Raw genomic sequence first — 24,930 nt, forward strand, 5'->3', positions numbered from 1 at the left:
TGGCTCTACAAGCTCCTTTACTTGGGTACATCCTTATGGGGGAATGTACCAGGTATGAGATTGGTGCATCCTTATACACAACAGTCAGTCGCACCATTGAGATTTGCACCAGCCCTATGGCAGGCGCAGTTTCTTTGTCTGACAATGGCCTCCCAAGCCCGCGTCTGTCTGTGAGAGCAGCCACTTGCATTGACATGTAGAAGAAATAAACACCAATCAAGATTTCTAAACAGGCACTGATAGGGTCTGCTTGACTAAGCAGCTACAATAAAATAGGTCTAGTCAGTCCCCTACATATAAGCAAAAAATAAGAAAGTGTCAGTGCTAATAAGAGGCTAAATGTAATAGGATGCGGTTTTTTAGGTGTCTAAAAAATTGCACCAAATCGCACGTTTGTAGTTTGCGATTTTTTACTAAAAATCGCAAATGTAACAGGGTGCGAATTTTAAGGTTAAAATGGAATTCACATGCGATTTCTGGCGATTTTTAGTAATAAAAACATGCAGATTTTAGGTCATGTGTTTATTACTGAGTCAGAAACATGCACAGATCAGTGAGATCCGTGCATGCTTCTGTATGGAACCGTAAAGAAAGTGTTAAAAAAAAAACAAAAAAAACACGCTCAGGTTCCCCCCCCCCCCCCAAAAGCATAACCAGCCCTGGGCTCTTTGAGCCGGTCCTGGTTACAAAAATGTGAGGAAAAAATTGACTGGGGTTCCCTGTATTTAAGCAACTAGCACTGGGCTCTTGGTCTGGTCCTGCTTCAAAAATACGGGGGACAAAAGAAGTAGGGCTCCCCTGTATTTTTAAAACCAGCACCAGGCTCCACTAGCCAGGGAGGTGATGCAGCAGCCGGGGGACACTTTTATACCGGTCCCTGTGGCCACAGCATCACTCCCCCCCAGCTAGTCACCCCTGGCCGGGGTTCCCTGGGGGAGTGGGGACCCCTTAAATCAAGGGGTCCCCCCTCCAGTCACCCAAGGGCCAGGGATGAAGCCCAAGGCTGTCCCCGCCATCCCGGGGCGGTGGATGGAGGGCTGATAGCCAGAATTGTGTAAAAAAGAATATTGTCTTTTGTTGTGGAACTACAAGTCCCAGCAAGCCTCCCCCACTTGCTGGTACTTGGAGAACCACAAGTACCAGCATGTGGGGAAAGAACAGGCCCGCTGGTACCTGTAGTTCTACAACAAAAGAAATACCCCAAAAAAAACAATACACACACCGTGAAAGTACAGTATAGCTTTAATTAACATACATGCACACTTATACACTCACACATACTTACCTAGTGTCCCACAGAGCCCATCGGTCCCCTTGTCAACGTAGAATCCACGGGGTACCTGTTTAAAAAATGCCCAAAATGCTCACCTATTATCCGGTGAAGATCGGTCCTCTTCTGTCCATGTAGCATTCACAGGGTTAAATAAAATAACAAACCGAAAACCCGATCCACGCGACTAAAGGGGTTCCATGTGCCCTTTCCCCGAATGCCGGGACCCCTCGTGACTTCTGTCATGAGAGGACCTAGCAGCCAATCATGGAGCGCCACGTCATGGCGCTCTCCTGATTGGCTGTGCGCTCCTGGCCTGTCAATCAGGCAGAGCGCACCAGCTAGAATGGAGGATCGCGAACCTCCATTATTCTCTATGGTGGGAACTTTGCGGTCTGCGGCTAACCGCAAGGTTAAGTGGGGTCACCCACAAGAGTGACCCAATTAACTAAATTTCGGTTTGTTGTTTTATTTAACCCTGTGGTTGCTACATGGACAGAAGAGGACTGATCTTCACCAGATAATAGGTGAGTATTTGGGGCATTTTTTAAACAGGTACCCCATGAATTCTACGTTGACAAGGGGACCGATGGGCTCCGTGGGACACTAGGTAAGTATGTGTGAGTGTGTAAGGGTGTGTACACACTGTGAGATCCTTGCTATGCCCGATTTTCACTTGCGATTTCCTTTGAACTCCCTGGAGCCCAGATAGCAAAGATTTTGACTAACTTTTCTTGAGATATGGACTAGGGGGGTAATTCCGAGTTGATCGCAGCAGGAACTTTGTTAGCACTTGGGCAAAACCATGTGCACTGCAGGGGAGGCAGATTTAACATGTGCAGAGAGAGTTAGATTTGGGTGTGGTGTGTTCAATCTGCAGTCTAAATTGCAGTATAAAAATAAAGCAGAAACAAAATAACCCACCCAAATTAACTCTTTCTGCACATGTTATATCTGCCTCCCCTGCAGTGCACATGGTTTGCCCAACTGCTAACAAAGTTCCTGCTGCGATCAACTCAGAATTACCCCCAATGTGTGCTTACGATTTTGGCTATTGTGAGATTTTGGCTTATGTGAGATGTCACTGACATGTGAGATGAACTAGATAGTACACCGATCTAGCAAGGATTGACTTGCCTGCTCAGTCTATCTTTTCTTGCGATGCCGACCTGGCGGGACCGCGCATTGGGATCGAATCAGGATCGCAAGGTGACTTTCACCTTGCGATCTGCACTAACTTTTCTTGCGATTTTGACTATATAGTCAAAATCGAAAGAAAATATCTCACCGTGTACACACCCTAAGTGTGCATGTATGTTAATTAAAGATATACTTTCACGGTGTGTGTGTGTGTATTGTTTTTATTTGGGTATTTATTTTGTTGTAGAACTACAGGGACCAGCGGGCCCGTTATTTCCATGCATGCTGGTGGTTCTACAACAAAAGACAATACTCTCTTTTCTTACACAATTCTGGCTATCAGCCCGCCATCCACCGCCCAGGGATGGGGGGGACAGCCTCGGGCTTCACTCCTGGCCCTCGGGTGTCTGGAGGGGCCCTTGATTTAAGGGGTCCCCACTCCTCCAGGGAACCCTGGCCAGGGGTGACTAGTTGGGGGGGTAATGCCACGGCCGCAGGGACCAGTATAAAAGTGTCCCCCGGCTGTGGCATTATCTCTCTGGCTAGTGGAGCCCGGTGCTGGTTTAAAAAATACGGGGGACCCCTACGTCCCCCGTATTTTTTGAACCAGGACCGGACACAGAGCCCGGTGCTGGTTGTTTAAATATAGGGGGACCCTACGCAATTTTTCCCCTGTATTTTTACAACCAGGACCGGCTCAAAGAGCCCGAGGCTGGTTATGCTTAGGAGGGGGGATCGCACGCAATTTTTTTCTTTAATTTTTAATACTTTCACACTACTCATACTGTACACAATGAAGCCCTGCACGGATCTCACTGATCCGGCCGGGATTCATTGTGTTATGTCCGGCAGTGTTTTACTAATCACTCCCGTAAAACACTGCCCGACAATACGAATCACATCGACGTCTGAAAAAACGAAAATAGAAAACTCGGCAGCTTAGTAAATTACCGTAGATGGATTCAAAAAGTTGCAGTAAAATACGACCGATAAAATTCGAGATCAAACTCCCTAAAAATCGGCACAAACACCAATATTAGTAAACATACCCCTAAGTGTCAAAATCGCATACAATTACATTTGCGATTTTCAGTGTTTTCAATGGGAAAACATGTGGATGCGATTTTGACACTTGTGATTTTTGGATTAAGTAAATCAGGCCCATTAACCGGAAAGAAGCATGTGCTTTTCTGTCTCTGGATGTCCAGAGCCTACTTTCAAACACCCCCCATAACTTGGGTTTGTAAACTAATTCCAACAGATTAAATGTTGATGGTGATCTCATGGATAGACGCAGGGCCTTTTTTCTTGATCCCGATGATTATATACTGTACTTCATCACAACTACTATATCCTATTTCTGGACACATTGGGGTAAATGTAATAGGGTGCGAGAAGCCGGGGGTGCGGACTTCATGTGAGGACCAACCTGGTTTTGCCTTGTAAATGATTTCCAATGATTGCCCCATGTATGTGATCTAAGATAATAAATTGAAGAAGTACACAGCATTGAAATCATTACCCATCCATTGTGCCAGGTGTCTCACATCATATGGTGCAAAAAGGATGGGTCACTCTATGAGGACACATCTGCCCAAAAATGCACTTGTCTGTACAGCTTGGAATCTGTCATTCATGTATAATTCTGTATATAATCGTGTTTTTATATTTTTTAGAAAAGGATTGCGTCGTGGAAACGCTGATCCTCGCCTCTCAGAGAAAGGTGGAGACCTTCTACCGGTGCATTTTACAAGGCCTGTACAGGAAGCCATCCATAACTACACATGGTACAGTACTCTATGCAATCCTATGTTTTCTAGAGCTTAGAGCTCTGTTTGTTGACAATACAAGTATCTATGAGGAGGCATACTCCAGTTATTACAGTAAAGGAAAATGTAAAGATATAGATGTATACACTTAAACATAAATAGCTATCCTGAGACTCAGTATCAAAGCGTAACTATTTTCCTAATAAGTGTGGTACACTAGGGAGGTAGATTTATCAATTGGTGATAACCCCTTTTTCCAGGGTTTTCTCTGAAAATAGGAATCATTGGGAATTCAATTGTTTGAAAAGTCTGTTTTTTGCTGTCTATTAGATAGGAAAAAACAGACACCAAACCGACTTTTCAAACAATTGAATTCCCCCAATTATGTCTTCTCTGGTTTATGTGCAGTATCAGTAGGCATTCTATTGAGAAATCAGAGGTTTCTGCAGAGAAGCCTCAGTGATTGCCAATGATGCCGCTGCCATAGCGAGTTACGGTATCAAAAAGATTTCTCAGTTTATCAGGCGACGAAAAGCATAGCTTGTCTTTGCTTTTCAATACAGTCAGTACTGAGTGGCGTTATAGGATTATTTATCATTTGACAGAGAGTTTCTGTGGCCTTCCTTGAAGAATTACTTTATGTCCTCACTATATTAGGCACTGTGCTTATGCATTGGAGCTGCACACACGTAACGGGTGGCAACATGCCAAAGGCATCGGGGCCACTGTTAGGGTTAGGACCTGGGAGGTAGGGTTAGGCACTAGAAGGGGTTTAGCCATTGCCTCCACCTGCCCCCTCCCCCCGCCCATCAGTCTTAGTCCTAGCAGCTACCCCCACGATCTTAGCCCTAGCTGCCACCCCAGGCCGATTGGGGCTAGGTTAGGGGACAGGAGAGGGGTAAAATAATTACCCCGTCCCATGCCGCATTCTAATTGTAGGGATGCTGGTTTCAGTCATGTGACCACCGGGATTCTGTATAACACCCCATATAACTACTGCATGTAATTGCATCAGCGCTACGCTAAAGGGTTAGTGGGGTCAGAAGATCACAGGGAGCATGAGCTTGCATAACACCTCTTCGGGAACTCTTTGATGTAATGCAGTGCTTATACTTCTTGCATCGCTGCGGTTTGGCCGTAATGAGCACTCTCCACCTTGAATTCAATTGTGGGGTACTTTCCATACTTGGTAATATAGGTTACTTAATGTTGTGCAAGGAGATAGTGGGGTGTAGCTCATGTTATTTTGTGGAAATGTACCCTATTGTCTGCTTTACACATAACAATGAGTGTGCCTATATATTGTCTTGCTCCTGCCCATATAAATATCAAGTGTATACTAATGTTGCTGATGTATCTGTTGAGACAAAGGGTCCCTGCTCAGGCCTTGCCTCAGTTAACGTTTGCTACATTACTGGTTCTCGGCCATTTCCATTTATCAATATGATTTGTTGTGATGTCTACTAGTGATGAGCGCCTGAAATTTTTCGGGTTTTGTGTTTTGGTTTTGGGTTCGGTTCCGCGGCCGTGTTTTGGGTTCGACCGCGTTTTGGCAAAACCTCACCGAATTTTTTTTGTCGGATTCGGGTGTGTTTTGGATTCGGGTGTTTTTTTCAAAAAACCCTAAAAAACAGCTTAAATCATAGAATTTGGGGGTCATTTTGATCCCATATTATTATTAACCTCAAAAACCATAATTTCCACTCATTTTCAGTCTATTCTGAATACCTCACACCTCACAATATTATTTTTAGTCCTAAAATTTGCACCGAGGTCGCTGGATGACTAAGCTAAGCGACCCTAGTGGCCGACACAAACACCTGGCCCATCTAGGAGTGGCACAGCAGTGTCACGCAGGATGTCCCTTCCAAAAAACCCTCCCCAAACAGCACATGACGCAAAGAAAAAAAAAGAGGCGCAATGAGGTAGCTGTGTGAGTAAGATTAGCGACCCTAGTGGCCGACACAAACACCGGGCCCATCTAGGAGTGGCACTGCAGTGTCACGCAGGATGGCCCTTCCAAAAAACACTCCCCAAACAGCACATGACGCAAAGAAAAAAAGAGGCGCAATGAGGTAGCTGACTGTGTGAGTAAGATAAGCGACCCTAGTGGCCGACACAAACACCGGGCCCATTTAGGAGTGGCACTGCAGTGTCACGCAGGATGTCCCTTCCAAAAAACCCTCCCCAAACAGCACATGATGCAAAGAAAAAAAGAGGCGCAATGAGGTAGCTGTGTGAGTAAGATTAGCGACCGTAGTGGCCGACACAAACACCGGGCCCATTTAGGAGTGGCACTGCAGTGTCACGCAGGATGTCCCTTCCAAAAAACCCTCCCCAAACAGCACATGACGCAAAGAAAAAAAGAGGCGCAATGAGGTAGCTGTGTGAGTAAGATTAGCGACCCTAGTGGCCGACACAAACACCGGGCCCATCTAGGAGTGGCACTGCAGTGTCACGTAGGATGTCCCTTCCAAAAAACCCTCCCCAAACAGCACATGACGCAAAGAAAAAAAGAGGCGCAATGAGGTAGCTGTGTGAGTAAGATTAGCGACCGTAGTGGCCGACACAAACACCGGGCCCATTTAGGAGTGGCACTGCAGTGTCACGCAGGATGTCCCTTCCAAAAAACCCTCCCCAAACAGCACATGACGCAAAGAAAAAAAGAGGCGCAATGAGGTAGCTGTGTGAGTAAGATTAGCGACCCTAGTGGCCGACACAAACACCGGGCCCATCTAGGAGTGGCACTGCAGTGTCACGTAGGATGTCCCTTCCAAAAAACCCTCCCCAAACAGCACATGACGCAAAGAAAAAAAGAGGCGCAATGAGGTAGCTGTGTGAGTAAGATTAGCGACCGTAGTGGCCGACACAAACACCGGGCCCATTTAGGAGTGGCACTGCAGTGTCACGCAGGATGTCCCTTCCAAAAAACCCTCCCCAAACAGCACATGACGCAAAGAAAAAAAGAGGCGCAATGAGGTAGCTGTGTGAGTAAGATTAGCGACCCTAGTGGCCGACACAAACACCGGGCCCATCTAGGAGTGGCACTGCAGTGTCACGCAGGATGTCCCTTCCAAAAAACCCTCCCCAAACAGCACATGACGCAAAGAAAAAAAGAGGCGCAATGAGGTAGCTGACTGTGTGAGTAAGATAAGCGACCCTAGTGGCCGACACAAACACCGGGCCCATTTAGGAGTGGCACTGCAGTGTCACGCAGGATGTCCCTTCCAAAAAACCCTCCCCAAACAGCACATGACGCAAAGAAAAATAAAAGAAAAAAGAGGTGCAAGATGGAATTGTCCTTGGGCCCTCCCACCCACCCTTATGTTGTATAAACAAAACAGGACATGCACACTTTAACCAACCCATCATTTCAGTGACAGGGTCTGCCACACGACTGTGACTGATATGACGGGTTGGTTTGGACCCCCCCCCAAAAAAGAAGCAATTAATCTCTCCTTGCACAAACTGGCTCTACAGAGGCAAGATGTCCACCTCATCATCATCCTCCGATATATCAACGTGTACATCCCCCTCCTCACAGATTATCAATTCGTCCCCACTGGAATCCACCATCTCAGCTCCCTGTGTACTTTGTGGAGGCAATTGCTGCTGGTCAATGTCTCCGCGGAGGAATTGATTATAATTCATTTTAATGAACATCATCTTCTCCACATTTTCTGGATGTAACCTCGTACGCCGATTGCTGACAAGGTGAGCGGCGGCACTAAACACTCTTTCGGAGTACACACTTGTGGGAGGGCAACTTAGGTAGAATAAAGCCAGTTTGTGCAAGGGCCTCCAAATTGCCTCTTTTTCCTGCCAGTATAAGTATGGACTGTGTGACGTGCCTACTTGGATGCGGTCACTCATATAATCCTCCACCATTCTTTCAATGGTGAGAGAATCATATGCAGTGACAGTAGACGACATGTCCGTAATCGTTGTCAGGTCCTTCAGTCCGGACCAGATGTCAGCATCAGCAGTCGCTCCAGACTGCCCTGCATCACCGCCAGCGGGTGGGCTCGGAATTCTGAGCCTTTTCCTCGCACCCCCAGTTGCGGGAGAATGTGAAGGAGGAGATGTTGACAGGTCGCGTTCCGCTTGACTTGACAATTTTCTCACCAGCAGGTCTTTCAACCCCAGCAGACTTGTGTCTGCCGGAAAGAGAGATCCAAGGTAGGCTTTAAATCTAGGATCGAGCATGGTGGCCAAAATGTAGTGCTCTGATTTCAACAGATTGACCACCCGTGAATCCTTGTTAAGCGAATTAAGGGCTCCATCCACAAGTCCCACATGCCTAGCGGAATCGCTCCGTGTTAGCTCCTCCTTCAATGTCTCCAGCTTCTTCTGCAAAAGCCTGATGAGGGGAATGACCTGACTCAGGCTGGCAGTGTCTGAACTGACTTCACGTGTGGCAAGTTCAAAGGGCAGCAGAACCTTGCACAACGTTGAAATCATTCTCCACTGCGCTTGAGACAGGTGCATTCCACCTCCTATATCGTGCTCAATTGTATAGGCTTGAATGGCCTTTTGCTGCTCCTCCAACCTCTGAAGCATATAGAGGGTTGAATTCCACCTCGTTACCACTTCTTGCTTCAGATGATGGCAGGGCAGGTTCAGGCATTTTTGGTGGTGCTCCAGTCTTCTGTACGTGGTGCCTGTACGCCGAAAGTGTCCCGCAATTCTTCTGGCCACCGACAGCATCTCTTGCACGCCCCTGTCGTTTTTTAAATAATTCTGCACCACCAAATTCAAGGTATGTGCAAAACATGGGACGTGCTGGAATTTGCCCATATTTAATGCACACACAATATTGCTGGCGTTGTCCGATGCCACAAATCCACAGGAGAGTCCAATTGGGGTAAGCCATTCCGCGATGATCTTCCTCAGTTGCCGTAAGAGGTTTTCAGCTGTGTGCGTATTCTGGAAAGCGGTGATACAAAGCGTAGCCTGCCTAGGAAAGAGTTGGCGTTTGCGAGATGCTGCTACTGGTGCCGCCGCTGCTGTTCTTGCAGCGGGAGTCCATACATCTACCCAGTGGGCTGTCACAGTCATATAGTCCTGACCCTGCCCTGCTCCACTTGTCCACATGTCCGTGGTTAAGTGGACATTGGGTACAGCTGCATTTTTTAGGACACTGGTGACTCTTTTTCTGAGGTCTGTGTACATTTTCGGTATCGCCTGCCTAGAGAAATGGAACCTAGATGGTATTTGGTACCGGGGACACAGTACCTCCAACAAGTCTCTAGTTGGCTCTGCAGTAATGATGGATACCGGAACCACGTTTCTCACCACCCAGGATGCCAAGGCCTCAGTTATCCGCTTTGCAGTAGGATGACTGCTGTGATATTTCATCTTCCTCGCAAAGGACTGTTGGACAGTCAATTGCTTGGTGGAAGTAGTAAAAGTGGTCTTACGACTTCCCCTCTGGGATGACCATCGACTCCCAGCAGCAACAACAGCAGCGCCAGCAGCAGTAGGCGTTACACGCAAGGATGCATCGGAGGAATCCCAGGCAGGAGAGGAATCATCAGAATTGCCAGTGACATGGCCTGCAGGACTATTGGCATTCCTGGGGAAGGAGGAAATTGACACTGAGGGAGTTGGTGGGGTGGTTTGCGTGAGCTTGGTTACAAGAGGAAGGGATTTACTGGTCAGTGGACTGCTTCCGCTGTCACCCAAAGTTTTTGAACTTGTCACTGACTTATTATGAATGCGCTGCAGGTGACGTATAAGGGAGGATGTTCCGAGGTGGTTAACGTCCTTACCCCTACTTATTACAGCTTGACAAAGGGAACACACGGCTTGACACCTGTTGTCCGCATTTCTGTTGAAATACCTCCACACCGAAGAGCTGATTTTTTTGGTATTTTCACCAGGCATGTCAACGGCCATATTCCTCCCACGGACAACAGGTGTCTCCCCGGGTGCCTGACTTAAACAAACCACCTCACCATCAGAATCCTCCTGGTCAATTTCCTCCCCAGCGCCAGCAACACCCATATCCTCCTCATCCTGGTGTACTTCAACACTGACATCTTCAATCTGACTATCAGGAACTGGACTGCGGGTGCTCCTTCCAGCACTTGCAGGGGGCGTGCAAATGGTGGAAGGCGCATGCTCTTCACGTCCAGTGTTGGGAAGGTCAGGCATCGCAACCGACACAATTGGACTCTCCTTGTGGATTTGGGATTTCGTAGAACGCACAGTTCTTTGCGGTGCTACTGCTTTTGCCAGCTTGAGTCTTTTCATTTTTCTAGCGAGAGGCTGAGTGCCTCCATCCTCATGTGAAGCTGAACCACTAGCCATGAACATAGGCCAGGGCCTCAGCCGTTCCTTGCCACTCCGTGTGGTAAATGGCATATTGGCAAGTTTACGCTTCTCCTCCGACAATTTTATTTTAGGTTTTGGAGTCCTTTTTTTACTGAAATTTGGTGTTTTGGATTTGACATGCTCTGTACTATGACATTGGGCATCGGCCTTGGCAGACGACGTTGCTGGCATTTCATCGTCTCGGCCATGACTAGTGGCAGCAGCTTCAGCACGAGGTGGAAGTGGATCTTGATCTTTCCCTAATTTTGGAACCTCAACATTTTTGTTCTCCATATTTTAATAGGCACAACTAAAAGGCACCTCAGGTAAACAATGGAGATGGATGGATACTAGTATACAATTATGGACGGACTGCCGAGTGCCGACACAGAGGTAGCTACAGCCGTGGACTACCGTACTGTACGGTGTCTGCTGCTAATATAGACTGGTTGATAAAGAGATGTAGTAGTATGTATGTATAAAGAAGAAAGAAAAAAAAACCACGGGTAGGTGGTATACAATTATGGACGGACTGCCGAGTGCCGACACAGAGGTAGCTACAGCCGTGGACTACCGTACTGTACTGTGTCTGCTGCTAATATAGACTGGTTGATAAAGAGATGTAGTAGTATGTATGTATAAAGAAGAAAGAAAAAAAAACCTCGGGTAGGTGGTATACAATTATGGACGGACTGCCGAGTGCCGACACAGAGGTAGCTACAGCCGTGAACTACCGTACTGTACTGTGTCTGCTGCTAATATAGACTGGTTGATAAAGAGATGTAGTAGTATGTATGTATAAAGAAGAAAGAAAAAAAAACCACGGGTAGGTGGTATACAATTATGGACGGACTGCCGAGTGCCGACACAGAGGTAGCTACAGCCGTGGACTACCGTACTGTACTGTGTCTGCTGCTAATATAGACTGGTTGATAAAGAGATGTAGTAGTATGTATGTATAAAGAAGAAAGAAGAAAAAAACCACGGGTAGGTGGTATACAATTATGGACGGACTGCCGAGTGCCGACACAGAGGTAGCTACAGCCGTGAACTACCGTACTGTACTGTGTCTGCTGCTAATATAGACTGGTTGATAAAGAGATGTAGTAGTATGTATGTATAAAGAAGAAAGAAAAAAAAACCACGGGTAGGTGGTATACAATTATGGACGGACTGCCGAGTGCCGACACAGAGGTAGCTACAGCCGTGGACTACCGTACTGTACTGTGTCTGCTGCTAATATAGACTGGTTGATAAAGAGATGTAGTAGTATGTATGTATAAAGAAGAAAGAAAAAAAAACCACGGGTAGGTGGTATACAATTATGGACGGACTGCCGAGTGCCGACACAGAGGTAGCTACAGCCGTGAACTACCGTACTGTGTCTGCTGCTAATATAGACTGGTTGATAAAGAGATGTAGTAGTATGTATGTATAAAGAAGAAAGAAAAAAAAACCACGGGTAGGTGGTATACAATTATGGACGGACTGCCGAGTGCCGACACAGAGGTAGCTACAGCCGTGAACTACCGTACTGTACTGTGTCTGCTGCTAATATAGACTGGTTGATAAAGAGATGTAGTAGTATGTATGTATAAAGAAGAAAGAAAAAAAAACCACGGGTAGGTGGTATACAATTATGGATGGACTGCCGAGTGCCGACACAGAGGTAGCTACAGCCGTGGACTACCGTACTGTACTGTGTCTGCTGCTAATATAGACTGGTTGATAAAGAGATGTAGTAGTATGTATGTATAAAGAAGAAAGAAAAAAAAACCACGGGTAGGTGGTATACAATTATGGACGGACTGCCGAGTGCCGACACAGAGGTAGCTACAGCCGTGAACTACCGTACTGTACTGTGTCTGCTGCTAATATAGACTGGTTGATAAAGAGATGTAGTAGTATGTATGTATAAAGAAGAAAGAAAAAAAAACCACGGGTAGGTGGTATACAATTATGGACGGACTGCCGAGTGCCGACACAGAGGTAGCTACAGCCGTGGACTACCGTACTGTACTGTGTCTGCTGCTAATATAGACTGGTTGATAAAGAGATGTAGTAGTATGTATGTATAAAGAAGAAAGAAAAAAAAACCACGGGTAGGTGGTATACAATTATGGATGGACTGCCGACACAGAGGTAGCTACAGCCGTGAACTACCGTACTGTGTCTGCTGCGACTGGATGATAAATAATGATATAAAAAATATATATATATATCACTACTGCAGCCGGACAGGTATATATTATATAATGACGGACCTGCTGGACACTGTCTGTCAGCAGAATGAGTTTTTTATAGAATAATAAAAAAAAACACCACACAAGTGAAGTCACACGACGAGTGTTTAACTTTTTCAGGCAATCACAATATAGTATACTACTAACTATACTGGTGGTCAGTGTGGTCAGGTCACTGGTCAGTCACACTGGCAGTGGCACTCCTGCAGCAAAAGTGTGCACTGTTTAATTTTAATATAATATGTACTCCTGGCTCCTGCTATAACCTATAACTGGCACTGCAGTGCTCCCCAGTCTCCCCCACAATTATAAGCTGTGTGAGCTGAGCACAGTCAGATATATATACATAGATGATGCAGCACACTGGGCTGAGCAGTGCACACAGATATGGTATGTGACTGAGTCACTGTGTGTATCGTTTTTTTCAGGCAGAGAACGGATATATTAAATAAAACTGCACTGTCTGGTGGTCACTGTGGTCAGTCACTAGTAAACTCTGCACTCTCTACACTTCTACAGTACTCCTAAGCTCCAGTAAATCAGGTCAATCTCTCTCTCTCTCTCTCTCTTCTAATCTAAATGGAGAGGACGCCAGCCACGTCCTCTCCCTATCAATCTCAATGCACGTGTGAAAATGGCGGCGACGCGCGGCTCCTTATATAGAATCCGAGTCTCGCGAGAATCCGACAGCGTCATGATGACGTTCGGGCGCGCTCGGGTTAACCGAGCAAGGCGGGAGGATCCGAGTCTGCTCGGACCCGTGAAAAAAACCATGAAGTTCGGGCGGGTTCGGATTCAGAGAAACCGAACCCGCTCATCTCTAATGTCTACATGATGTACGCAGGATCTCTTCCACTTCTCCTGCTTCTATGCACACGTCTAGTCTGCTGACTATCTCCTATGAATGGAGATAAGACTGCACCTTGATGTTCACAGGGAGGACCATCTTTGGCCAACAGTGCAAAACTACAATATCTGTGCCAGATATATATATATATATATATATATATATATATATATATATATCTATCTGGCTTGTGAAGAATGCCCTGGTGCGGGAGTCTAACACGGTGCGGCACTGCAGGTCTTGTAAAGCAATAAAACTTTTTTATTGATGCGACGTTTCGGGGCTACATGCGCCCTGTCCTCAGACAAACAGCAATTGACGTACCTGTCCTTGTGGGCACAGAATATTTTTTTTGTGTATACATGGGTGTACATGTGTGCTGACATGGGGCTGTTTATTGGTCACATCGCCCACCCAGGATATATTGTAATTGTGTGTTTTATATGTTGTTTTGTTGTAGTTATTAAATGTGTCTTTTGGATAGATAGATAGATAGATAGATAGATAGATAGATAGATAGATGGTATGTTTTACCTGGATAGCCCTTAAATGCCCCTGTTCCGGTGGGCCCATGGTTTTAGAAATATAGCTCTTTGTGGCCTGTTAGGGAAGGACTATGATGTCCACTGTGAGTATTGGTATTTGAGCATTCTTTGTACTATTTGGTAAGAGGTATCAGGTATAGGATTTGGTGTGTGTGGCTGCGTTGCCTAGGTGATGGAAGTGACGTAGCCATTCTAATTTGGGTACTATGGGGAGTGTCTACTGATTAGTATTAGTACCTCATAAGCGTTAATTATTAGTCCTAATACACTCTTGATATGGTGATACGATTAGTTTGTTTAAATGTTGTATTGATGGGTACGCTATTCAGCGCTAGTTAATCTAGTTGGATTACCTTTGAACTGGAAACACTTGGTACTTCCGGGTTCGTACATTCGGCAGTGGAATGCACGCCGGGTCCGGCGCTGGCGGAACGCACGCTGGACACAATACTGAATACCATGCTGTCCACTGGAGCTGGGGGTATTTAAGAGGCATCCAGGGAACAGGTATGTGACTTCCGCTGTAATGACTCTGCTGTAGTGCTATGTTGGTGGCTTGTACTGGTGACATGCTTGACAAAGGTCCGGAGGGACCGAAACGTTGCTGCTTTTCTGTCTACATGCATCTACAATGAAGCCTTGCATTTGCAACCTTGGGAGTATGATAAATTAAAATGATGTTCAAGCACATGTTTATGGACTGGAGAGTGCCTACTTATTGGAATTCTTATGTACCAGAATCGCCCGTTTAGGGGATCATCTGTGTAATGCACCCCAAAGATGGACTTTTTGATGAGTGTGCGGGACACCCCCATTGGATGGATATACATATATATATAATATATATATATATATATATATATATATATATATTCTATGTGATGATCTGGCACTCACTGGTATGGCTGGCTGTTTGGTCCGGTGCCCTTACTGTTCCTCCGCATGCAGGGGGATGTGAATAGAAGCTGTGTAGTGCGGCACTCAGACGCTGGTGAATGAATTAAGTCCAAGCCCTGGATAGCTGTCGTCAACGTTTCAATTTAATAAAAATTTTTTTCAAGACATACAAAGTAAAAACATAAGAACACTCACCTTATAACCCCTCACCACAAGTGCTCATTGCGCTGGCCGAAGCGGGGACCGCCTCCCGCCGGAGTCCGTCGGGCGGCAATCTCCCGTCAGCTGTGGCGCAGTCTGATGACGTCATCACGCTTAACGTGATGCACGTCGGGTGTCATGGAGACCGGCTGTAAACAAATAAGAATATACAAATACCAACTGCTGATTGCATCTCTGTAATATGCCTACAGGAATACACATAAAACTAAGTGCTGAATAGATCTATGATCAACTTAAGACTAATATGCAGCATTAATAGTTGGATTATGTTGATAGTTCTGTTACGTCACGGGCCGAATAAAGAAACATAAAGAGATTAGTGTGAAAACTAACATATATAAATTATATAGACAAATCAGGAAAACCATTATAGCCATCTGTATTTGTTTACAGCCGGTCTCCATGACACCCGACGTGCATCACGTTAAGCGTGATGACGTCATCAGACTGCGCCACAGCTGACGGGAGATTGCCGCCCGACGGACTCCGGCGGGAGGCGGTCCCCGCTTCGGCCAGCGCAATGAGCACTTGTGGTGAGGGGTTATAAGGTGAGTGTTCTTATGTTTTTACTTTGTATGTCTTGAAAAAATTTTTTATTAAATTGAAACGTTGACGACAGCTATCCAGGGCTTGGACTTAATTCATTCACCAGCGTCTGAGTGCCGTACTACACAGCTTCTATATATATATATATATATTGGATAGTGGGGGTACGGCGCCACAGGTGTATGTGAACAGATATTTATAAAGTGGTAATACAGTAATTAAAGACACTCCTTTAAAAATGTAAGGTGTCAGCTAACCCCTAAAAATTCGGCAGTGATAAGTTGCCTTAAGATTAGGATGTGGAAGGGGGGGATAGGGGTACCAGCGACTTACAGTGTCTAATGAAAATGAAAATAAATATGAAGAATATAGCAGGATACGGTTTCCCAAAAAAGAATAACAAATTTATTTATACAATTTAGAATAAAATACAGGGATAAAAAATGGATATAAAAGCTGGATAGTAGGAGTAATAAAAAAAAAATATAAAAAAGATTATATATGAAAGTAAATGCAGTTGTGCTAGAACCCTAAAACACCTAAAATCAGTAAAAACAATTTTCTACTGATAAAAGTAAAAAAAAAAAAAAAAAAAAAACAATGATGCTTATCTTTGAGACTGGAGGGTCAGTGGAGGTGTACCCTAAAAATAAATGCAGTTGTGCTAGAACCCTAAAACACCTAAAATCAGTAAAAACAATTTTCTACTGATAAAAGTATGTAAAAAATAAACAATGATGCTTATCTTTGAGAATGGAAGGTCAGTGGAGGTGTACCCAACGCGTTTCGTCCTCAGACTTCATCAAGGGGTGGAGGACTAGTGTGCGAACACTTCTATTTATACCAGTGGTCATTAAGGAAGGATGTCTATGACATCACTTCCTGTTAGTGTTTAACATTAAAAATTCTGACACAAAATGTTGTTACAAATATAGGGAATGGATGCTGTTACTTATAATAAGTTAAAATGTGTTTTTAAAGTGCAAAACGAGAACTGTACATGGGGAAATGTTGATAACATTATAAAACTCGTGAAGGACGCATTCCGCGTCACTTCCGCCCCACTTCCTGTGTCCTTTCCGTCCCACTGCGCATGCGCATCGGGCGCCGCTTCCGGAAACAAAGTCCACAGAGTTACATAGTTCTTGCCCTTCATCCGGTTGGGCGTGGGAATCCTTTTGCCAATCTTCCGGCTGGGCGGGTCTGTGAGGTCTTGTCACGGCTGCTTCCATCATCTCCATGGTGATTTGTAGTTTTAAGCTGCAGTGATGCGGCGGCCATCTTTGGAGTGATTTTGTATATATTTTCAGCTCCTACTGTCGCCATCTTTGAGGGGCCTTTGGATAGCGGACACATCCTCTTATTTGGAGTGCGCAAGCAGCTCAGAATAAATAAAAATAAACACAAAACGCACATGTTAATATTTGTATATATACTTAGCTTAAAAAGACAATTCTAAAAAAAGGGGTAATCCATATGGATATGTAAATTGCGTGGTGGACAAAAAACGATTGACATGTTTTATACTCAGACTAAACTTTTAGTGCTGTTATTGTTTTCTGGATGCTAATAAACCTTAGTATTACTTATGCAGAGAGTATTATCTATTAAATATTGTTTGGACCTTTCATTTAGACACATAGTATATTTAGGAATATTTTAGGTAAAAAGTGAGTATTTATTGTAGGATATTACATGAATATATACCAAAGATTTAAAATAAATAAATAAATATAATAAATTGATGAACTGGTGCAAAGTGATTGGGAATACATGATTGTAATAAGTGAGAGGGGGAGGGGTTTGGAGTAAACTTTTTTGAACACTCCTGTGATGGTGGATACGAGGTGTCAAGGTGGTGTATAAAAAATATATATATAATAAAAATATAAAAATATATAATAATAAAAGTGAGGAGTATATGGCTTTGGTGAAACTGGTATAATAAATATTACAGTACTGTGAAGTGTGAATATACATGTGTCAATATTCCCTTATAGTATTGCCGTTACGAGTTCTCTGGTCTGCCCTTATACAGTACCCAATCTTCTCAAGTGGTTACCCACTTGGTACTGATTGGGCCCAACACTGCTTAGCTTCCAAGATCGGACGAGATTGGGCGTGTGCCAGTGCGGTGTGACTGTATTCATTGGCGAAATGACTTATTCACACAGTAACAGGTTTTTATTAGGAATATATGACACTCTATCTTATGAATTAACAAGGTGCAGGGTGCCAAGTGGAATAAAGTAAAATGTACTATACACATCCATATTGCTTGCTTGTCAATGCCTTCTTCACAAAAAGGGTGCGATTTCGTATCCTTCATTGAAGCCAAGAGGATGTGTAGTTTTTAGTTGAAAAATCCAGAACATTTCTCTCTGGGAGAGTTTCTTGGCCAAGTCTCCACCTCTATCGCCACTGGTCACGTGTTCGATGGCTTTGAAGGACATCTCTTCTGGATTTGAGTTGTGTTCAAGTAGGAAATGTCTATAAAGTAGGTGGGTTTCCAGTTTATTCTTGATACTCCTCACGTGCTCTTGTATTCTGATCTTGAGAGTTCTTTTTGTCTTTCCCACATATTTTTTGTGGCATGTGCATTCTATTAAGTATATTACCGATGTAATGTTGCAATTCATAAACTGTTTAATTTTAAACTCCTGGGTGCCGTCTGTTGTGCTAAAGGTTTTTCTGTTAGGGTTGAGATATTTGCAGATATTACAGTGTCCACATTTGTAGGATCCAGTACATTTGGGTAAGGTAAATAGGTTATTTTCAGTAGGTAATTCCCGTAACATGCTGGGTGCAAGGATGTCCTTAAGGTTTCTTGATTTTCTTAAGGAAATCCTCCCGACCCAACCAGAACTCGTGTTTCGAAAATCAAGAAACCTTAAGGACATCCTTGCACCCAGCATGTTACGGGAATTACCTACTGAAAATAACCTATTTACCTTACCCAAATGTACTGGATCCTACAAATGTGGACACTGTAATATCTGCAAATATCTCAACCCTAACAGAAAAACCTTTAGCACAACAGACGGCACCCAGGAGTTTAAAATTAAACAGTTTATGAATTGCAACATTACATCGGTAATATACTTAATAGAATGCACATGCCACAAAAAATATGTGGGAAAGACAAAAAGAACTCTCAAGATCAGAATACAAGAGCACGTGAGGAGTATCAAGAATAAACTGGAAACCCACCTACTTTATAGACATTTCCTACTTGAACACAACTCAAATCCAGAAGAGATGTCCTTCAAAGCCATCGAACACGTGACCAGTGGCGATAGAGGTGGAGACTTGGCCAAGAAACTCTCCCAGAGAGAAATGTTCTGGATTTTTCAACTAAAAACTACACATCCTCTTGGCTTCAATGAAGGATACGAAATCGCACCCTTTTTGTGAAGAAGGCATTGACAAGCAAGCAATATGGATGTGTATAGTACATTTTACTTTATTCCACTTGGCACCCTGCACCTTGTTAATTCATAAGATAGAGTGTCATATATTCCTAATAAAAACCTGTTACTGTGTGAATAAGTCATTTCGCCAATGAATACAGTCACACCGCACTGGCACACGCCCAATCTCGTCCGATCTTGGAAGCTAAGCAGTGTTGGGCCCAATCAGTACCAAGTGGGTAACCACTTGAGAAGATTGGGTACTGTATAAGGGCAGACCAGAGAACTCGTAACGGCAATACTATAAGGGAATATTGACACATGTATATTCACACTTCACAGTACTGTAATATTTATTATACCAGTTTCACCAAAGCCATATACTCCTCACTTTTATTATTATATATTTTTATATTTTTATTATATATATATTTTTTATACACCACCTTGACACCTCGTATCCACCATCACAGGAGTGTTCAAAAAAGTTTACTCCAAACCCCTCCCCCTCTCACTTATTACAATCATGTATTCCCAATCACTTTGCACCAGTTCATCAATTTATTATATTTATTTATTTATTTTAAATCTTTGGTATATATTCATGTAATATCCTACAATAAATACTCACTTTTTACCTAAAATATTCCTAAATATACTATGTGTCTAAATGAAAGGTCCAAACAATATTTAATAGATAATACTCTCTGCATAAGTAATACTAAGGTTTATTAGCATCCAGAAAACAATAACAGCACTAAAAGTTTAGTCTGAGTATAAAACATGTCAATCGTTTTTTGTCCACCACGCAATTTACATATCCATATGGATTACCCCTTTTTTTAGAATTGTCTTTTTAAGCTAAGTATATATACAAATATTAACATGTGCGTTTTGTGTTTATTTTTATTTATTCTGAGCTGCTTGCGCACTCCAAATAAGAGGATGTGTCCGCTATCCAAAGGCCCCTCAAAGATGGCGACAGTAGGAGCTGAAAATATATACAAAATCACTCCAAAGATGGCCGCCGCATCACTGCAGCTTAAAACTACAAATCACCATGGAGATGATGGAAGCAGCCGTGACAAGACCTCACAGACCCGCCCAGCCGGAAGATTGGCAAAAGGATTCCCACGCCCAACCGGATGAAGGGCAAGAACTATGTAACTCTGTGGACTTTGTTTCCGGAAGCGGCGCCCGATGCGCATGCGCAGTGGGACGGAAAGGACACAGGAAGTGGGGCGGAAGTGACGCGGAATGCGTCCTTCACGAGTTTTATAATGTTATCAACATTTCCCCATGTACAGTTCTCGTTTTGCACTTTAAAAACACATTTTAACTTATTATAAGTAACAGCATCCATTCCCTATATTTGTAACAACATTTTGTGTCAGAATTTTTAATGTTAAACACTAACAGGAAGTGATGTCATAGACATCCTTCCTTAATGACCACTGGTATAAATAGAAGTGTTCGCACACTAGTCCTCCACCCCTTGATGAAGTCTGAGGACGAAACGCGTTGAGTACACCTCCACTGACCTTCCATTCTCAAAGATAAGCATCATTGTTTATTTTTTACATACTTTTATCAGTAGAAAATTGTTTTTACTGATTTTAGGTGTTTTAGGGTTCTAGCACAACTGCATTTATTTTTAGGGTACACCTCCACTGACCCTCCAGTCTCAAAGATAAGCATCATTGTTTTTTTTTTTTTTTTACTTTTATCAGTAGAAAATTGTTTTTACTGATTTTAGGTGTTTTAGGGTTCTAGCACAACTGCATTTACTTTCATATATAATCTTTTTTATATTTTTTTTTTTATTACTCCTACTATCCAGCTTTTATATCCATTTTTTATCCCTGTATTTTATTCTAAATTGTATAAATAAATTTGTTATTCTTTTTTGGGAAACCGTATCCTGCTATATTCTTCATATTTATTTTCATTTTCATTAGACACTGTAAGTCGCTGGTACCCCTATCCCCCCCTTCCACATATATATATATATATATATATATATATATATATATATATATATATATATATATATATATATGATAATATATATAAGATAATGATTATTTTTTTTTTAAATGGCACATAGTAAATTCCAAATGTATTTCTTTCTTTTAATCCCTTCACAGTGAATCGGTTTCATCTCTGTCTTCCAGCGGACAAACCACCCCAACAGACCTAAATAACTCCTGGTCAGGGATACAAAGCTATACTACTGGACTGTCCACTGAGAGGAGCTCTGTCTATTCCTGGAGAGATGATGTATGTTCCTTCTCATTGCTATCTTATACAGGGGATACGGTGTAGGGCACACATTACATTTGTAGATAGATGATGGTATTAAGAATTTCTTCTTTCAGGAGATGTTCACAGGCCCCAGAGTAGCGGAGTCAGATCTGTTGTTGCATGTACACACAGCATTAACACCAGCCATGGCTAGTTGTACTTTCTATTCACAGGGTACATACTACAGCCGTGGTCAGCTACTCCCATACACAGAGGGATTTGGCCATTATTAGGTTACCACACAGATCATCTATCTACTGTAGTTGTAGGAAGATAACATTTATTGTTGTAAGGGTAACAGATGAAGTACTTTTGAACCAAATGTGACATCTCTAAAAGTTCTAAGAAATTTGCCACTTGTGTTCACAAGACAGAATAGGCAGCTGTCTTGGTGTACGGGAGCTTGGAGATGTAGATTTAACACTTGAGGGGTCATTCAGACCCAGCCGCAGTTGCGGCACGCAGCACAGTTTGCTGGTAGCGGCAAACTGCGCATACGCAGCGGGCACTGCGCGGATTCAGACATTACGGTCGCATCCCCGATGGATGCGACAGCAATGTGATTGACAGCGGTGGGCACTTTTCGGGTTGGTGATGCATCATTGGGGGGGGGGGGGGAAGAGGACAGGGCGAGTGAAGGCATTCACTCCAATAAAAAAAAATGGCTGCCGACCACCTCACTGCGCTGCCCGGGATCAACCTTAGATCTGATGTGTTCCCAATTAGATTGTGAACTCATCAGGAGGTGGCCTTGTCCTCTGCTGGGCGGCCCCCAGCATGTGCAGAGATGAACGCAGATCTGGCTGCGTATGCAGCCATATGCTTTCATCTCTGAATAACCCCCTTACGGCGGTATCCTGTTTGCCCCGATGCCGTTTTAGACGATCCAAATGGCCTAATACCGCAATTAATGACCAATGGTCATTATTGCGGTATCCAGTTAGAGGCCGTTTTGATCGGCCCAAAATGGGCCCGTGATCGCAAGAAAACACATGGGATCAGGAATAAGTACCTAATCCTATGTGTTATCGATGCTTCAGTGGCCCCTTATCGCAGATAATGCTTCAGGTGCCTGAGGCACCAGAAGCTTAATCCCAGATAAGTGCCGGCATCGGAGGAAAAGAATGCTGACAAGATCGGCATGTCTATGATGATTATCCGCCCGTCTTCGTGTGGAAGGAGCAACTGCCATTGTTTGTCTGCATGTGTGTGAGAGGCATTGAATGGGAGCAGTATTTGGAAGGCATGCTGTTCCTTGTAGTGCCAATGGGAGCTCCTGGGGGTGGCTCCCGGGTAAGTTAGCTCTCTATCTGGATGTGTTTTTGTAATAGCCTTTATCATGAGGCCTACTGTGACAAATTACATGGCCCTATGTGGGCACTGCTATTATGTAGTGTTAGGACTGCTGATATCGGAGAAGCCGTGAAGTGGCTCAGCAGCTAAACATGCGTTTGCAAACATGTGTGACTAATTTTCTGAATTTCTATTACCAGATAGGTTCAGGTATGGGTACAGGTAATTTTTAGTGTGCTGGGGGGAAATTTAGGGGTGGGGATTTGCATCCCCCTCCCCCTCCCTGTGTGTTGTTTGTGTGGAAGGCGTCCACTCCCGTACCTAGTATCGAGATTTACACTTCCCTTATGCTGGGTGCAAGAGATCCGTCATTAACAAGCAGAATTGGTAAACAACAGATTTTTAACAAAAAATAGAAAACTTTTTTTTTTTGTGTAAACCTTTTTTTTATTTGGTCTAAACCAATTTTCTTTTGCATTAATGTTTTAATGAAAAAAATTGAACCCTGCATATTATATTAAATTGTGAAACATTGCTATGTTTTAGAAACCTTGATCAACCATGCTTCAATGCTTTCTAACATTAACAAGTGAAAATTACTAGGCTTTGATATGATTTATTTAACATCTTTCAATAAAACCAGTTTTTAACTGCTTATTGGGGGTCATTCAGAGTTGTTCGCTCGTTGCCGATTTTCGCAACGGAGCGATTAAGGCAAAAATGCGCATGCACATGGTACGCAGTGCGCATGCGCTAAGTATTTTAGCACAAAACTTAGTAGATTTACTCACGCCCGAACGAAGAATTTTCATCGTTGAAGTGATCGTAGTGTGATTGACAGGAAGTGGGTGTTTCTGGGCGGAAACTGGCCGTTTTCTGGGAGTGTGCGGAAAAACACAGGCGTGTCAGGGAAAAATGCGGGAGTGTCTGGAGAAACGGGGGAGTGACTGGCCGAACGCTGGGCGTGTGTGTGACGTCAAACCAGTAACGAAACGGCCTGAGCTGATCGCAATCTGTGAGTAAGTCTCGAGCTACTCAGAAACTGCTAAGAAATTTCTATTCGCAATTCTGCTAACCTTTCGTTCGCAATTCTGCTAAGCTAAGATACACTCCCAGAGGGCGGCAGCTTAGCGTGTGCAATGCTGCTAAAAGCAGCTAGCGAGCGAACAACTCGGAATGACCCCCATTATTCCTATTACATCTGAATATATGTAGATAGACTAAACATAATAAATCATACAATGACTAAACATATTAAAACATACAATGTGATTTCAACATCCCTATCGATAACCCCGCAAAATCACCTGCCTCTAAACTCCTTAACCTCACTTCTTCTCTTCCAGTGGGCCTCCTCCCCCTCGCATGTGAGTGGAAGCTCACTGGATCTGGTTTTCACTCACCGCTGTGATCTTTCTGATTTCTCTAACTTCCTGTTCCCCCTCTCTAACCATCACCTGTTCACTTTTAACCTATCTCTATCTGCTTCTCCATCTTTACCATGTAAGACTACCATCACTAAGCTTAACATTGAGGCTATTGACACCACTTCCCTATCTTCCCTGTTTGACTTGACTCACTGCTCTCTCCTATTCACTCTCTTTCCTGCCCTGAACAAGCTACTTCCCTTTACAATGCATCCCTTACCTCTGCTTTTGACTCTGTCGCCCCACCAACCACTATTCACCCTCGCAGATCGACACCTCAACCCTGGCACACCAAATGCACCAGATATCTGCAAAAATGCTCAAGTACCGCTGAGCAACAGTGGAGGAAATCACGCAATAAGGCCGACTTCCTCCACTACAAGTTTATGCTCTCATCCTACTTTGCTGCCCTTACCCTCTCTAAACAATCTTACTTCAAATACCTCATCACCTCCCACAGTTTCATTATCCATTGATGGCACAACTATCTCCTCTAGCACCCAAGTGCGATGTCTTGGAGTAATCCTGGACTCCTCCCTCTCCTTCAAACCACACATTCAGTACCTCTCAAAAACCTGCCATTTCCATCTCAAAAACATCTCCATCTTTCTCACCCAGGATGCTACTAAGACCCTCATACACTCACTGGTCATCTCCAGATTGGACTACTGCAACCTCCTCCTATCTGGCCTCCCTCAAAAA

The 24,930-nt window shown here is 43.8% G+C and overlaps 1 protein-coding gene and 2 pseudogenes across 2 annotated transcripts in view; 2 read left to right on the forward strand and 1 right to left on the reverse strand.

The window, feature by feature from the left end:
- FAM149A (family with sequence similarity 149 member A) overlaps nucleotides 1-24,930 on the forward strand; it is a 204,540-nt gene that overhangs the window by 133,864 nt on the left and 45,746 nt on the right. For both annotated transcript variants that reach the window (XM_063920796.1, XM_063920797.1), the window contains exons 2-3: nucleotides 4,087-4,197; nucleotides 21,352-21,484. In XM_063920796.1, the coding sequence (XP_063776866.1) occupies nucleotides 4,087-4,197; nucleotides 21,352-21,484 (244 nt within the window). The remainder of the gene's footprint in view (nucleotides 1-4,086; nucleotides 4,198-21,351; nucleotides 21,485-24,930) is intronic.
- Nucleotides 17,824-17,942, reverse strand: LOC134943832 (5S ribosomal RNA; annotated as a pseudogene).
- LOC134943845 (5S ribosomal RNA) lies at nucleotides 19,358-19,476 on the forward strand (annotated as a pseudogene).

This window comes from Pseudophryne corroboree, chromosome 1 (assembly GCF_028390025.1).
Source record: "Pseudophryne corroboree isolate aPseCor3 chromosome 1, aPseCor3.hap2, whole genome shotgun sequence".
Classification (NCBI taxonomy): Eukaryota; Metazoa; Chordata; class Amphibia; order Anura; family Myobatrachidae; genus Pseudophryne; species Pseudophryne corroboree.